This window comes from Oreochromis niloticus, linkage group LG3, assembly GCF_001858045.2.
Source record: "Oreochromis niloticus isolate F11D_XX linkage group LG3, O_niloticus_UMD_NMBU, whole genome shotgun sequence".
Taxonomy (NCBI): Eukaryota; Metazoa; Chordata; class Actinopteri; order Cichliformes; family Cichlidae; genus Oreochromis; species Oreochromis niloticus.
The window spans coordinates 82,839,385-82,853,996 of NC_031967.2; the positions used below are offsets into that span (position 1 = coordinate 82,839,385).

The window sequence follows — 14,612 nt, forward strand, 5'->3', positions numbered from 1 at the left end:
ACCACTCTAACAGGAGGCTCCTCCACAATAAAAGCTGTCCTAGATACACACAGGTACAAGTTAACCAGTATCCAGCATCATGCTCAGACTGCACAGGCCTCCCAACCACAGCCAACACTGGATTAGTCTTCAGGTTTTCTTTCTGTACCTTGAGGTTTTGATTTGACGCAATATAAATAAAACATTTACAGTGATCTGATCAAGATGGTTCAACATGAGCCGTTCTTAAACTTTGCTGGAAGAAAGTGAAGAGAGAAACAAAGAGCTTTGATTGGACAGTGAGTCAGAACTCAAACTGGGAGAAGTCATTATCAGCAGTGTTGGCCAAGTTACTTTCAAAAAGTAATTAGTTATACTTACTAGGTACTTCTTCAACGAAGTAGCTGAGTTTGTAACTGAGTTACAATATTTTAAAAGTAATTAATTACTAGAAAAAGTAACTATTGCATTACTTAGAAAACAGTGGGTAACCCTGTGGGGTCCAGGGTATAATCAGCCGTTTTTGACTACTTTTGATGATTCCTCTACATTTCAACTTTAAAAACTATTTACTTTGCCTTGTTTGGTATTATTCTTTTCAGCACAACCTCACATGTCTGAATTTACTGTTATTTTTTCGTTGCATACTGTATTAACACAATTGATCTAAAATCAGACAAGAAAGCATAAACTCCGCGTAGAAAAAAGTTGTTGTTTTTTTTACTGTAACAACCACAAAAATGTTTAATGAATTATATTTTCAACTTGAAATTCAAATATAAATTGTACATTTTAAAATCCTATGCACAAGCTTTGTAAAGAACAAAGTTATTTTCAGCTATTTACCTAAAAATGCAGCTACGGTATTTTTTGATAACCATATAAAACTGTTTACAGAACAATCAGGTGTTTTGCATCAAATAATTTCACACAAATTATTTGTGGCACTGCAAAAAATAGTTTCTGTCTATAAGATAAAGGGGAACATCACAGCCTGATACAGGCCTGACAGCAGGAGGTGTATCACTCCTCCTGTTTTCCACCTGGAGACAGCGTTTATACTGCTATCACTCCTAAAACTTGCTCCTGTCTCTAAACAAGTCAAGTCAAAGTAAATTTATTGTGAGCTCAGTGCAGTATATAGACCATGAGATGACAAGGCTCCAGTACAAAAACCAAGATACTTTAATCCGTTATAACTGGCTGAAATGGCCAACATTGCAGTTTCTGAACCACACTCAGATGCAGCTGGTCAGAACTCCTCTTTAGCCCTGCAGGGCTGCTTTGACTGTACAGACTGGTCAGTGTTAATAGAATCATGTAGAGACATTAATGAACTCACTGACGTTGTCTGCAGCTATATCTCCTTTTGCAGAGACATGATTATCCCTTCAAAGGTTGTGCATTTTTTCCTTAATAACAAAGCACGGTCTTCCAAAGCTCTTATGAGGCTGATTCAAACATCAGTAAAACTGCCATTACCAACATCACTATGGATAACAGCTAATGATACAGGGAGAAGGTTCATATTTACCTTTTTAAAAAAAAAAGTATTGTAAAATTTTGGGGCACTTTGATTGTTGACATCTGACACAAGTTTATCGGCCGTGAGCTCTGATGCTGTCAAAAAAGATTCTATATGTTTAAAATGATGCCGTGCTGGTCAGATAAATTCCCAGTAAAACTCAACAACTGTGGGAATAAACCTGAACTATCTGAGGAAAATCTGTCGTGTGAAACGTCATTGATCACAACTGCGATAATGCACAACTGAACAGCACATGCCTTTTTTCCAGCAGAGCAATTTGAGTTCTAGGCATCCCAGAAGCGATACAGAAAAGCATAAAGTCAAACATAACTTTTAAACTAATCAGGCCCTGAAGGCAAAAAAACTACATTTTCCGCAAAAATGACGTCACTTCCAGTTTCAGGCAGGTAATGGCGGACATGAGATAGTTCGCGCTGACGTCTATTCCAATGTAGGAAATGTTACAAACAGTTGATCGGATCAGCAAGGCGTGTTCTTGGAATATTATGTTTTTGTTGCTGCAAGGTCAGGTGTTCTGGGCATGTCCCACAGGGAGGAGGCCCCTGGCAGACCCAGGACACGCTGGAGAGACTATATCTCTCGGCTGACCTGGGAATGCCTCGGTGTTCCCCCGGATAAGCTGGAGGAGGTGGCTGGGGAGAGGGAGGTCTGGGCTTCTCTGCTTAGGCTGCTGGCCCCACAACCCGGCCCCGGATAAAGCGGAACAAGATGGATGGATGGATGGAAGTGCTTTTTATGCAATTTTTGTAAAGCTATATGTGGAAGGAAACCGTGACTTAGGACAAGCTGATGGAAGATGTAAGTACAACTCCTCCTGTTTCATATGCAAAAAAAAATTATTGCGCTAGCTTAGGTTGTTCCATTCCTACAGTGATTTAAAAACAGTTACATAAAATGAAGCTTGCACACTCCCAGCAGTTTTAAAGGGTTAAGAAAAGAGCCACAGACCAATACCACTGGGACAGTTTAAATGGAGCCTCTTCTCTTTGCACAGTCTTTAGTCAGAAATGAGCCAGTTTACAAAACTCCTCTCATGACCTGTTGATAAAACTATTTCTGTTTTTTTCTTTGAATTCTATCCATCCATCCATCCATGTTCTTATACTTATCCAATTCAGGGGGGCTGGAACCCATGCCAGTTACCACAGTGTGAAAGGGGGGTAAACCCTGGACAGGTCTGAAATCTGTTGCAGGGCTTTATTTCCCTTGTCAATGCAAAATGTTTTCAGCCCAGAGAGCACAGCTCTGCTTACAGTCTCCCCAGACAGACAGCTCAAGCTTCAAAGCAGAACATGATTGTAGCTCATCACTCCCTCCTGATGTGACGCCCAGAAAAACAGAGGAGCGATGAGGGCTCTCCAGACACATTGTCCTGGAGTCTGCAGCTGGATGATGGTGGTGTTAGCATTTTTATTCTCAGTGTCTGCAAATGCTTTCTTCTTTGTTGATGAATTCATAGGTGATGTGAAGCAGCCTGACAGTGCTTTTCATCTATGGAGTGAGACAGATGCCAGCTTGTGTTGTTGCTCTGGGTCCAGCTGTGTTTTGACTTTACTGTAAATCCATGTCGTTTTTCTCATGCGTCATGTTTCCCTCTATCTTATACATGTGTTTTTTTTGTACCTTCATCTTTCTGGTTCATTATGGAAAATGAGTTTCTACTTCCTGTCCAGCTTCCCTCCTGCTTATTGTGTCCATGTGTGTCCTGAAGTTCAACAACCCCAGTCCGAGGGAAGACTCAGCATCAATCAACTTGATTAATTGTTTTTTTATTGATTCATATTATTTGAAACAAGGAAAATGAATATGTCTATATGATCTTTATGGATCATGATATACTACATACATCAGAGAGGTTTGGCTTCCCAACATCTGCTGGTATTCAGGGACTCTGAGAGGAGAGCTGGTTTCATGTCTTAATTCAGTGAGTGTTCATTCCAAATGTTCCCTCAGACAAAACCTGTTGACATTAGATTCATATCAAAGGAAAGTCAATACTTGAAGGATGGAGGCAGAGGGCCAACAGAGTAACCAATAATGGAATATGCTGCTGCCCCTCCCCCGCCATTCTCTACTCACAGATGGGTACACCTGTCAGGTACCTGAGCCTGTGCCAGAAACCAAATGCTGGGAACTGCCTCTGGCACGAGAGCGGTGCTAGCTCGAGCAGCAGGCAGCAACCTGCTGCAGTACATACAGATTGTCATTTTAATATTAGGCAAAGAAAATGCGAGTAAATACAGACGTTTTGAAATGATGATTTCATTAATTAAGGAGGAAAAAGCTATCCAAACCTAGCTGCCCTCTGTGAAAGACCAATGTGAAACACAGCAGCATGTCCACCTCTGATTGGCTCAAATGAGCAAAATCTGGACTTTAATCAGACCGAGATGCTTTGGTGTGACCTTAAACAGGCCATTCATGCTGGAAAACCCTCTGATGTGTTTGAATTAAAGCTATTTTTCAAAGAAGAGTGGGCCCACAGCAATATCCCAGCAATTATTTGAGGCTAGTTATAATAAGCCCATTAGACAAATAAAGAAAGACATAACACAATGGGATATTCTGGCCCTTTCATTACTTGGAGTAGCCAAAGTGGTGAGGATGAACCTTCTTTGCCTTTTGTTTCTATTCCAAACATTACCAGTAAGAGTCCCTCTGTCCATCTTTGATATACTAAATACACAAATCTCCACATTCATTTGGCAGAAAAAGAGACGCAGAATAAGACTTAGCACTCTGCCTGGGACTGCCGAACTTAGAAAGGACCAGAAATCTTGATCCAGATAGAAGAAAGTCAGCTAAGAACATACATGTCTTATTAACACTACCTCTCATCTCTCATGAATGCAAAGTCCATCAAAAACCCAACTTTGCATTCATGATTGGATAAAACACACTCTGAAGATGTGGAAAACAATCATCTGTAGTCATTTATCTATTTCAAAGGTCGTACCAGTGAGAGGCAATCTAGAATTCCAGCCTTCTGTGTGGGACAGTGGCTTTAAGAGGTGGGCCAATCAGGCCTTCATACAATATATCAAGTATTTAATGGAACAGAGCCTGAGTGATTCAACCAGCTTCAGAAACAGTTCCAACTCCCCTCTGAAGACTTAGATGGATATCTTCAGATAAGATGCAAACAGCATAGAAGAATACTTTATTTATAATATGGAAAATGACCTCTCGCCTAAGAAACATGTGTTCTATGTATGCAAAAGGCTTTTAATTAAGTGCTGCTAAAATAGGGATGTATTAAGGAGAAATGGGAACTAGACTTAAATGTTATCATCACTGATGATGTATGTGTGGGAAGAGCTCTGCAAAAGCTGTCGCAAATGAATAAACAGTCAACTGTGGAGATAATTTGACTGGAAATTTTAATTAATATTTTTAATACAGCTCTTGTTATCTCCTCATATTATAAAGAACCTGATATAGAACTATTTTGGTGAAAATTTGGGGAAACAGGACATTATTCACATAAATTTTGAGATTGTCCATTAATCCAAGGATTCTGGATAAGAATAAAAAAAGAAACAGACAAAATCAAAAGTTATTTCTCCACTAACTTCAAACATATCTCTTTTAGGAGCATTACCTAGATAGACCTATAGTCCTGACAAAAACTATTCCAACGATACTCCTATTGATAGCTAAGAAAACAAAAGGATGCGAGTGACAGCAAGTTTGCAACTGAAACTGGATATCTTCCAACAGAGGTGGAGCTGTGTGGCCAGATACCCCAGTGACTGAAACAGAACGCTGTACTATAAGGTTATAAACTCCCCTCATGAAATCTCTCTCTCGTTGGCCTTGGTCTGTTTGGTTTTCATGGTCCTATGTCAGAGAATGCTAACATCCTGGTTGCCAACTCGTACTTGTTTTTGTTTTGCCAGTGCTTTTTGTCATGAAAATGACAAAATACAAGGTTATAAAAGAAGAAGAAGAAGAAGAAGAAGAGTGGGCCAAAGTTCCTCATTGCTAGTTAACAAAAGAGCTTGATTTCAGTTCTTGTTACCAATCACTTTTTCACATTTGGCTGGTAGGTTTGAAAAACTTTCCCCCAAGAATTCAGTGATCATTTAAAAAGTGAATTCCATATTTATTTTGTGTAATCGTTGTCTAATATTAACATTTGTTTGATGATCTGAAACATGTTACAAATGTACAAAAGTAAGAAAAGAGGAAAGATGTGAATCCTTTGTCACAGCACTATGAACTGCAGTTCTTTCCATTTATTGTGACATATATACTGTGTGGTGTACGTTTGCTGTAGAGGGGCAACGTGTTTAGTATACTGGTTCTTATAAGTCATGTGTATTCTTGCTTGCACTTTAAACATTTATTTGGCTTAAAAAAGACAAAAAAACGGAGAGATTATCATTTTTGATGCCATGAGTACAGGCGGGGGATTACGCTTTACAGGACATGTTGATGTTCCTTTTCTTGGACCTTCATCATCAAAGCACAGCATCAACTATTTTTACCTAGATGTTGAATAGTGAAAACTGTGCATTAACCCAGGGAAGACTGTTATCACCTATAAAGTAACTACTGTACTGAAACACATCGCCACAGAGCTGTCTACTGCAGGGATAGTTCTCTCCTCATTTGACCTTTAACTTTTCTTATTCATCTGTGTGATCAGCCAACAACTCTGGACAGAGGCTCCAATTATCAATAGAAATCAAATGTTGCAACCCATAGAGATGTGGATTTGGAGACACACTCCAAATTAAAGTAGAAAAACACACTACAGGCTGATACAACTTTGATGTAATGTCCTTAAAAGAAGTCAACATGAGGCTCAGTAGCCTGTATGTCTTCCCTAAATTCCTGGGCATGCTCCTGATGATGTCCTCCCAGACCTGGATTAAAGCATCCACCAACTCCTTGACAGTCTGTGGTGCAATGTGGTGTTGGTGGACTGAGTGAGACATGATGTCCCAGATGTGCTCAACTGGATTCAGGTCTGAGGAACGGGCGGGCCAGTCCACAGCAATAATGCCTTGGTCTTGCAGGAACTGCCGACACACTCCAGCCACATGAGGTCTAGCACTGTCTTGCATCAGGAGGAACCCAGGGCCAACCACACCAACACACGGTCTCACAGGGGGTCTGAGGATCTCATCTTGGTACCTGATGGGAATCAGGCTACCTCTAGCAAGCTCATGAAGGGCTGTGCCGCCCCCCACAGAAATGCCATTCTCATGGAGACTGTTTCTAACTGTTTGAGCAGACACCTGCTCATTTGTGGCCTGCTGGAGGTCATTTTGCAGGGCTCTGGCAGTGCTCCTCCTGTTCCTCCTTGCACAAAGGTGGAGGTAGCGGTCCAGCTGCTGGGTTGTTTCTCTCCTACGGCCCTCTCCACGTCTCCTGATGTACTGGCCGGTCTCCTAGTAGTGCATCCATGGTCTGGACACTATGCTCACAGACACAGCAAACCTTCTTGACACAGCTCACATTGACGTGCCATCCTGGATAAGCTGCACTACCTGAGCCACTTGTGTAGACTCCGTCTCATGCCACCACTAGAGTGAAATCACTGACCGCGTTCAAATGTGACCAACACATCAGCCACAAAGCAAAAGTACTGAGAAGTGATCTGTGGTCACCACCTGCAGAACCTCTCCTTTATTGGGGATGTCTTGCTAATTGCCTATAATTTCCACCTGTTGTCTATCCCATTACACAACATCAGTATTGCTTCCTAACTGGACAGTTTGATTTCACAGAGGTGTGTTTGTCTTGGAGTTACATTGTGTTGTTCAAGTGTCCCCGTTTTTTGTAGTGTATGTTTATTTTAATATCAAGAAGAAACCAGCAGGAGCAGGATGACTGACCAGAACATAAGAAGATGTCTGATTCTAATGGCAGGAGTGTTGACTGAGGTCACACAGGGACATGGAGTTGCTTGTGGTTCTGGAAAAGTGAAGAATAAAGTAGATCATAACAAACAGAAAGAAACAACAACTTAGCCTCAGCTTATGAAGCAAAGCATGACTGCCAGCGCCAGACATGCTAACACCTGCAGAAACCTACAGACCTGAGCTGACAAGTACAACCATCACTCACTAACACAGCAAATCCATGACAAATAAGGAAAAGCAGAAACTACATGTTTCATCTGCACACACAGATCCAGTCCTAATGAAAAGGAATAAAGGATCCAGAAACAGTGATTTCACCTCATCATGGCCCTTCCTCTGCTTCAGGCATGTGAAGACTACAGGTGTGATGCACTCTGTCCACTAATTGGTCTTCTGCAAAGTGAGGAAGAGCGAGAGAGCTCTGGGGCTTTTCTACAAAGGTCAATCATAACGTCTGAGTGTAGTTTTGAGTTAGTGTTTATCTGAGTGTCCAGCCAACAGCTCTGGACAGAGGCTCCAAGCTGATACAGTCTGGTATCTGTAGTAGAACACAGCAGACAGGTAAACAGAACACCTGGATCATCCTCCTGACTGAGGTCACCTGCATATTATGATCAGCATGTAGAAAGTGACCTGAAACAGAAACTGATCACCTGAGCCAAGACATCAACCGCTCACAGAGGACGAGCTGCAGCACGTTAGGAAATATTTCAGAAATATATGTTTCTCATAAAATCAAGTGCAAGCTGCTGCAGGTGGAGGTTGGATGGTGTTGCTTAGGAGAGCTCCACAGTGACAGATGTGACAGGAAGTGTCTGAGTGTCTGCAGCCAAAATCAGGGGTAGTGTGATATCCCACCATGAAGGAAAGGAGCTTAAATGCTCCCTTTAATGTCACCTTTAGCTGAGGAGAAACTGGAGCGTCCTTTATGAAAGGACACGTTCAGCAGAGAAAAAACACAAAGAGATATTTGAACCAGCAGGGGGACCTAATCATTATTTGTTGGATGAGTTGAAAGGTTGAGAGCTCCTGGGTGGAATGACGGGCCGTGATGCAGATTAATGAATGAATCCAAGAGACGAAGAACAACAGCAGCCTTTAGTCGTCGAGAGCTGATCTGTCAACTCATCAGAAGTTCAGTCCAGTAGGTTATTTAAGTCACTAACTGTCTAGAAATATTCTAACAATAGATTCTGAGTACAAACTTTAGAATTTATTTTTCTTCTGTTGGCTTACGCCTGTCAAATTATCATTTGTTACACTGGTGACAGTGGGGTTCATTCTGAGATGAGCTCCTGGCTAAATGACCGAAATAATAAAACTAAATTAACTTTCACTACAAAAAGAAATGAAATGATGCTGGTTGTAAAAGAGAAAAGTTCTGGTTCAGAATATCATGTTCGGGACTCTCTGACCCAGAGACTAAACATTATCTATGTGTGAGCGTGTTTGCAAACAACCCTCTGCACTCTGCATCATTCCTAAAATAATCAGTCCTGGCAATCATGCCGACGAAGCTTTTAACCTTCAAAAGACTGAGCGCTAACTCATATAAGGACACTTGCATTGTGCATATGAAAATGATTATAATCGTTTATTTCAGTAGGAGAAATCAAAACTTTTAACCCTAACAGTTTACAGGAACTCTCCAAAGTCAAGTCAAAGGAGTTTGCAAAGAAAAGCGTCTGGACTTCTTTAAGTTGCTTGAAGACGTTTCACCTCTCATCCGAGAAGCTTCTTCAGTTCTGAACTGAAGAAGGTTATAAATTTAATGTTTGTGCTTTCAGATTTTTTTATATGAATGAGTACAGCCTGAGAAAACCTCTGACTCTATCACACCATTCACAGAGCACACGTCCTGTTTGTCTCTCATAAAGACTTCAAAGGATGTCCCTTCATAATAAAACACTGAATCACAATGAATTGGAAAAATCTCTTTAGATTTCTGAGAAAACTCCATAAACAATCTTCAAATGTATGTTAGTGCAAAAGAAGCAGCTGCAAAACTTTGTTATTCATCATTATTCCCCCTTTACTCAATTCAGTTCATTTTTAGAGAACGAAACCACAACCACAGTTTTTTTATTTTATATTGTAAGGTAAAGACCTGACACTACCGTAGGGCCAAAAGATCCTACAGTCACAGATTTTCAGGCAGCTGAACTCTTAAGTTTGCTCTTCAGTTGGGCAGAACTGCCTTTTTGTCAGCAGCCAGCTGCTAAATGCTAACATACAGAAGCTGCTCCGTCACTGATTGAAGAAAATAAGAACAACCCCAGGTTTCTCTTCAGCACTGTAGCCAGGCTGACAAAAAGTCAGAGCTCTACTGAGCCAACAATCCCTTTAACGTTAACTAGTAATGACTTCATGAACTTCTTCACAAATAAAATTTTTATCATTAGAGAAAAAATTACCAATAATCATCCCACAGATGTAATATTATCTACAGCTACTTTTAGTACCATCGATGTTAAGTTAGAATTTTTCTCCAATTGATCTTTCTGAGTTAACTTCAATAATTACTTCCTCCAAACCATCAACGTGTCTTTTAAACCCCATTCCTAAAAAACTGCTCAAAGAAGTCCTGCCATTAATCAATTCTTCAATCTTAAATATGATCAACCCATCTCTAATAATCGGCTATGTACCACAGGCCTTCAAGCTGGCTGTAGTTAAACCTTTACTTAAAAAGCACCTCTAGACCCAGCTGTCTTAGCTAATTATAGGCCAATCTCCAACCTTCCTTTCATATCAAACATCCTTGAAAGAGTAGTTGTCAAACAGCTAACAGATCATCTGCAGAGGAATGGCTTATTTGAAGAGTTTCAGTCAGGTTTCAGAGCTCATCACAGCACAGAAACAGCTTTAGTGAAGGTTACAAATGATCTTCTTATGGCCTCTGACAGTGGACTCATCTCTGTGCTTGTCCTGCTAGACCTTAGTGCAGCGTTCGATACTGTTGACCATAATATCCTATTAGAGCGATTAGAACATGCTGTAGGTATTACAGGTACTGTGCTGCAGTGGTTTGTATCATATCTATCTAATAGACTCCAATTTGTTCAAGTAAATGGAGAGTCCTCTTCACACACTAAGGTCAATTATGGTGTTCCACAGGGTTCAGTGCTAGGACCAATTCTATTTACATTATACATGCTTCCCCTAGGCAGCATCATTAGAAGACATAGCATAAATTTTCACTGCTATGCAGATGACACGCAGCTCTATCTATCCATGAAGCCAGGTAACACACACCAATTAGTTAAACTGCAGGAATGTCTTAAAGACATAAAGACCTGGATGGCCGCTAACTTTCTGCTTCTTAATTCAGATCAAACTGAGGTTATTGTGCTCGGCCCTGAAAATCTTAGAAATATGGTATCTAAGCAGATTCTTACTCTGGATGGCATTACCTTGGCCTCCAGTAACACTGTGAGGAACCTTGGAGTCATTTTTGACCAGGACATGTCCTTCAATGCACATATTAAACAAATATGTAAGACTGCTTTCTTCCATTTGCTCAACATCTCTAAAGTTAGAAATATCCTGTCTCAGAGTGATGCTGAAAAACTAGTTCATGCCTTCATTACTTCCAGGCTGGACTACTGTAATTCATTATTATCAGGATGTCCTAAAAACTCCCTGAAAAGCCTTCAGCTGATCCAAAATGCTGCAGCAAGAGTCCTGACAGGGACTAGAAAGAGAGAGCATATTTCTCCTGTTTTGGCTTCCCTTCATTGGCTTCCTGTTAAATCCAGAATTGAATTCAAAATCCTGCTCCTCACATACAAGGTCTTAAATAATCAGGCCCCATCTTATCTTAATGACCTTGTAGTACCATATCACCCTATTAGAGCACTTCGCTCTCGCTCTGCAGGCTTACTTGTTGTTCCTAGAGTATTTAAAAGTAGAATGGGAGGCAGAGCCTTCAGTTTGCAGGCCCCTCTTCTGTGGAACCAGCTTCCAGTTTGGATTCGGGAGACAGACACTATCTCTACTTTCAAGATTAGGCTTCAAACTTTCCTTTTTGCTAAAGCATATAGTTAGGGCTGGACCAGGTGACCCTGAATCCTCCCTTAGTTATGCTGCAATAGACGTAGGCTGCTGGGGATTCCCATGATGCATTGAGTTTTTCCTTTCCAGTCACCTTTCTCACTCACTATGTGTTAATAGACCTCTCTGCATCGAATCATATCTGTTATTAATCTCTGTCTCTCTTCCACAGCATGTCTTTATCCTGTTTTCCTTCTCTCACCCCAACCGGTCGCAGCAGATGGCCGCCCCTCCCTGAGCCTGGTTCTGCCGGAGGTTTCTTCCTGTTAAAAGGGAGTTTTTCCTTCCCACTGTCGTGGGAAGGAAAAAATGATTGTTGGGTTTTTCTCTCTATCTATGAAACGCCTTGAGGTGACTTTTGTTGTGATTTGGTGCTATATAAATAAAATTGAATTGAATTGAATTAAATTGAATTGAATATGGCTTTTTTGTGCCTTCATCGCACACTCACTGAGAGACGCATGACAGACTCCTTTTGTTCTGGACACACGTTCCTGAACCCACACAGGCTATTTGGGCACCACATCTTATAGATCTTATAGATAACCACTCTTCATAGAGGTTATACTCGTGCCTTGGAAATGTAGACAGAGGACAAAACTGAAATGATAATAATTGTATATTATTCAAAGTTAACACTGGGCAGTAAGTGCAGGCTAAACGGGGTACCTTCCTGTGTAGCAGCAGAAGCATTGTAGGAGAGAGATGGCACTTTTTTTTTTTTAGACATAAAAGTCGTGGTGGAGGTTAAACTATCAGGGGGAAAGCTTTTAAAGTCATGTTCTTGGAGGAGATTTGGGTTAGATTTGGGTGAATACTCTGAACATCAAGTAGTTTTGTCCTGTTGACTTTTGACATTTAGATAATTCATCAAAATAATTTCAAATCTAAGTGCTTGGATGTATTTTAATATGGCTGCTAAGCAGATGTTCGAGCTTTATATCAAATAGTGGTTAGCGTGTTGGAGAAACACTCCAGTGTGCACATTGCAGTGCAGCACAGTTTTCTCATCCAAATCAGATTCTGATATGAATTAATAATTAATGCTGTCATTACATGAACTGAAGATAATTCCATATGTGGTATGTGATGTGTGTACGTGCAAAGTGGTTTTAGTGTGACATGTGTGCTGTGGAAATACATGTTAGTTGGATGTTAACTGGTTTCACCATTAGGTGGCGCTGTTTGCATTTGTTCCTGTAAAAGCTGAAACAGTGACAGACTTGGTTAGATGAAGGTTTATTTGTCTTCATGAACAAACATGATCAGATTATAGAGCTCATATGGAATCATGACACAAACATGGTTTTACCTGCTTTTAGTGACAGGCTTTGTAAGCTGAGGATACAATGATGTGATACAAAGATTTACAGCACATGAAGCAGAAACATTCAAACCATCAACATATCTGAACTAAATCAAAACAAATATCCTGCTACAGTTTAATGATGAACCAATCCAGCAACAATGAAGGAAGAAACCAAGATGTTCCTGACTCTGGTAAAGGAGAGGAAATGAAACACAGACTGCTCTCTGCACATATCTAACCTGCAGGTAATAATCTGTTGGTCATTTTTCTCCCATTTCAAACCCAGAGACTGTAAACACTGAGCAGAAACACAGAGTTCACCCCAGAAAATCTACATGTGCAGCTAAGAAGTGACTTTAGGTTTAAACCTCAGTGTTTTATACAAATAAAATTAAATGTCTCATTTTTCCTCTGACTGACCCACTCGTGCTGCCCTCCTGTGGTCATGGCTGCAGACATGTCACAGTCTTCAGTCCTTCCCCCTGAAGCCCACCTCTCATAGCACACTACATAATCAGTGACCCAAAGCCACAAACGTGCAGCGCAGCCGTAGCGCAGTCCCAGCCACACGAAAGGAGTCGAGGCGTTTTTGGCTCTTTCGTGGACCCATCGCTGCTCCTCAGGGTTGCTGATTGAAACCAGGTCATGGTGTTTCTGTCTGCAGTAATTCAAGGCTTCCTCCCAGGTTTTGTTTTCCCTGATCAGAATCAGTTTATCTGCCATAAAAATCAGAGAAAACATTAAATCAGTTAAATCTGAACTTCAAGTCTCTGAAATGTTTTATTTTGTTCTTCCAGTGAAATTGGACCAAACATCCAGTGATTCTTGAGATGAATCAGTCGCTCTACAGAGAAATCTTTGTTCCAACCATCAGCTAAACATCTTCACCTCTGACAGAAGTTCAACATACATGCAGAAATAAGTGGCTGAAGAAACATACTGCCCTAAATCCTCTCAGTGATTCCAGCAGTTCATCTATTGGACAAACAGCTGAGATAAATCTGTGTAAACTCACCATCATAGCAGAAGAAAGGCTTTCTTTGGTCACATCCATCAGAGCTCCATCTTCCTGATCTCTCTAACAGAGTCGTAGCACATGTCCTGTTGTTTAGTCCATCATTAAATGAGTCCATGTCCCAGTATCTGAAAGAGAAGTTACTCCCATCTGACCACCTCCAGCTGTCTCTGAACAGGCCGATCCACAAGTTCACCTTAGGGGCTTTAGAGTTCTGCAGCTTCTTAAACTCTTCACTGTATATCTGATCGAGTCCACTGGCCAGGTCGGTGTGATGCTGTCTGCAGTAGCTCTGAGCCTGAGTCCAGGTCAAAGACGTCTTAATCAAATGAAAGGTTTTGTTGTTTTTCATCATTTCTGTAAACAGAAGAACAAAAAAAACATCTTTATCAACTAATTTGTCCTTTTCTTTCTCAGCAAAAACAAACATTTTCTTGTGTCTATAGCTATTCAAACTTTCTTATCTTGTAACAGTTTTTATTCGTTTTTAGGAAAAGCATAAAAACATAACAAAACAGACAAACAAGAAATGAAAAAACACACCCAAAGGAAATCCCATACATTAAAGTCATTACATACCTTTACAAATGAAATTGAGTTTGCATTCCCAAAAGTAATGAAAAAAAGTTTCTTTCTGACATTGACTACAGAAGGGGGAAAATATGAGGTGTGATCTTATGCAAAACATTAGGAGCTATGCATAGGCAGTGTAGGATTTTGTATTGGGTTTCTCTCAAGCAGTTGCAAGTAAAAGTGGATCTAATGTTAAATGGATCTAATGGATCTAACTTATGTTAATGACTGCTTTCCACTCTTCTTCGGTATAATAAATAT

The 14,612-nt window shown here is 40.5% G+C and overlaps 1 protein-coding gene across 1 annotated transcript; it reads right to left on the reverse strand.

The window, feature by feature from the left end:
• Window positions 1–12,797: 12,797 nt before the first annotated feature.
• LOC102076506 (C-type lectin lectoxin-Phi2-like) lies at window positions 12,798–14,133 on the reverse strand. Its single transcript, XM_005465224.3, has 2 exons — window positions 13,779–14,133; window positions 12,798–13,479 (listed from the first exon to the last, which is right to left on the reverse strand). The coding sequence occupies exons 1-2, from the start codon at window positions 14,131–14,133 to the stop codon at window positions 13,133–13,135; spliced, it is 702 nt and encodes a 233-aa protein (XP_005465281.2). The 3' UTR covers window positions 12,798–13,132.
• Window positions 14,134–14,612: the final 479 nt, after the last annotated feature.

Coding starts and splice junctions, on each gene's coding strand:
- LOC102076506 (XM_005465224.3), bottom strand. CDS start 14,133: ATGATGAAAAACAACAAAACCTTTCATTTGATTAAGACGTCTTTGACC. Junction 13,480..13,778: donor GCCTTTCTTCTGCTATGATG/GTGAGTTTACAC, acceptor TTTTTATGGCAG/ATAAACTGATTCTGATCAGG.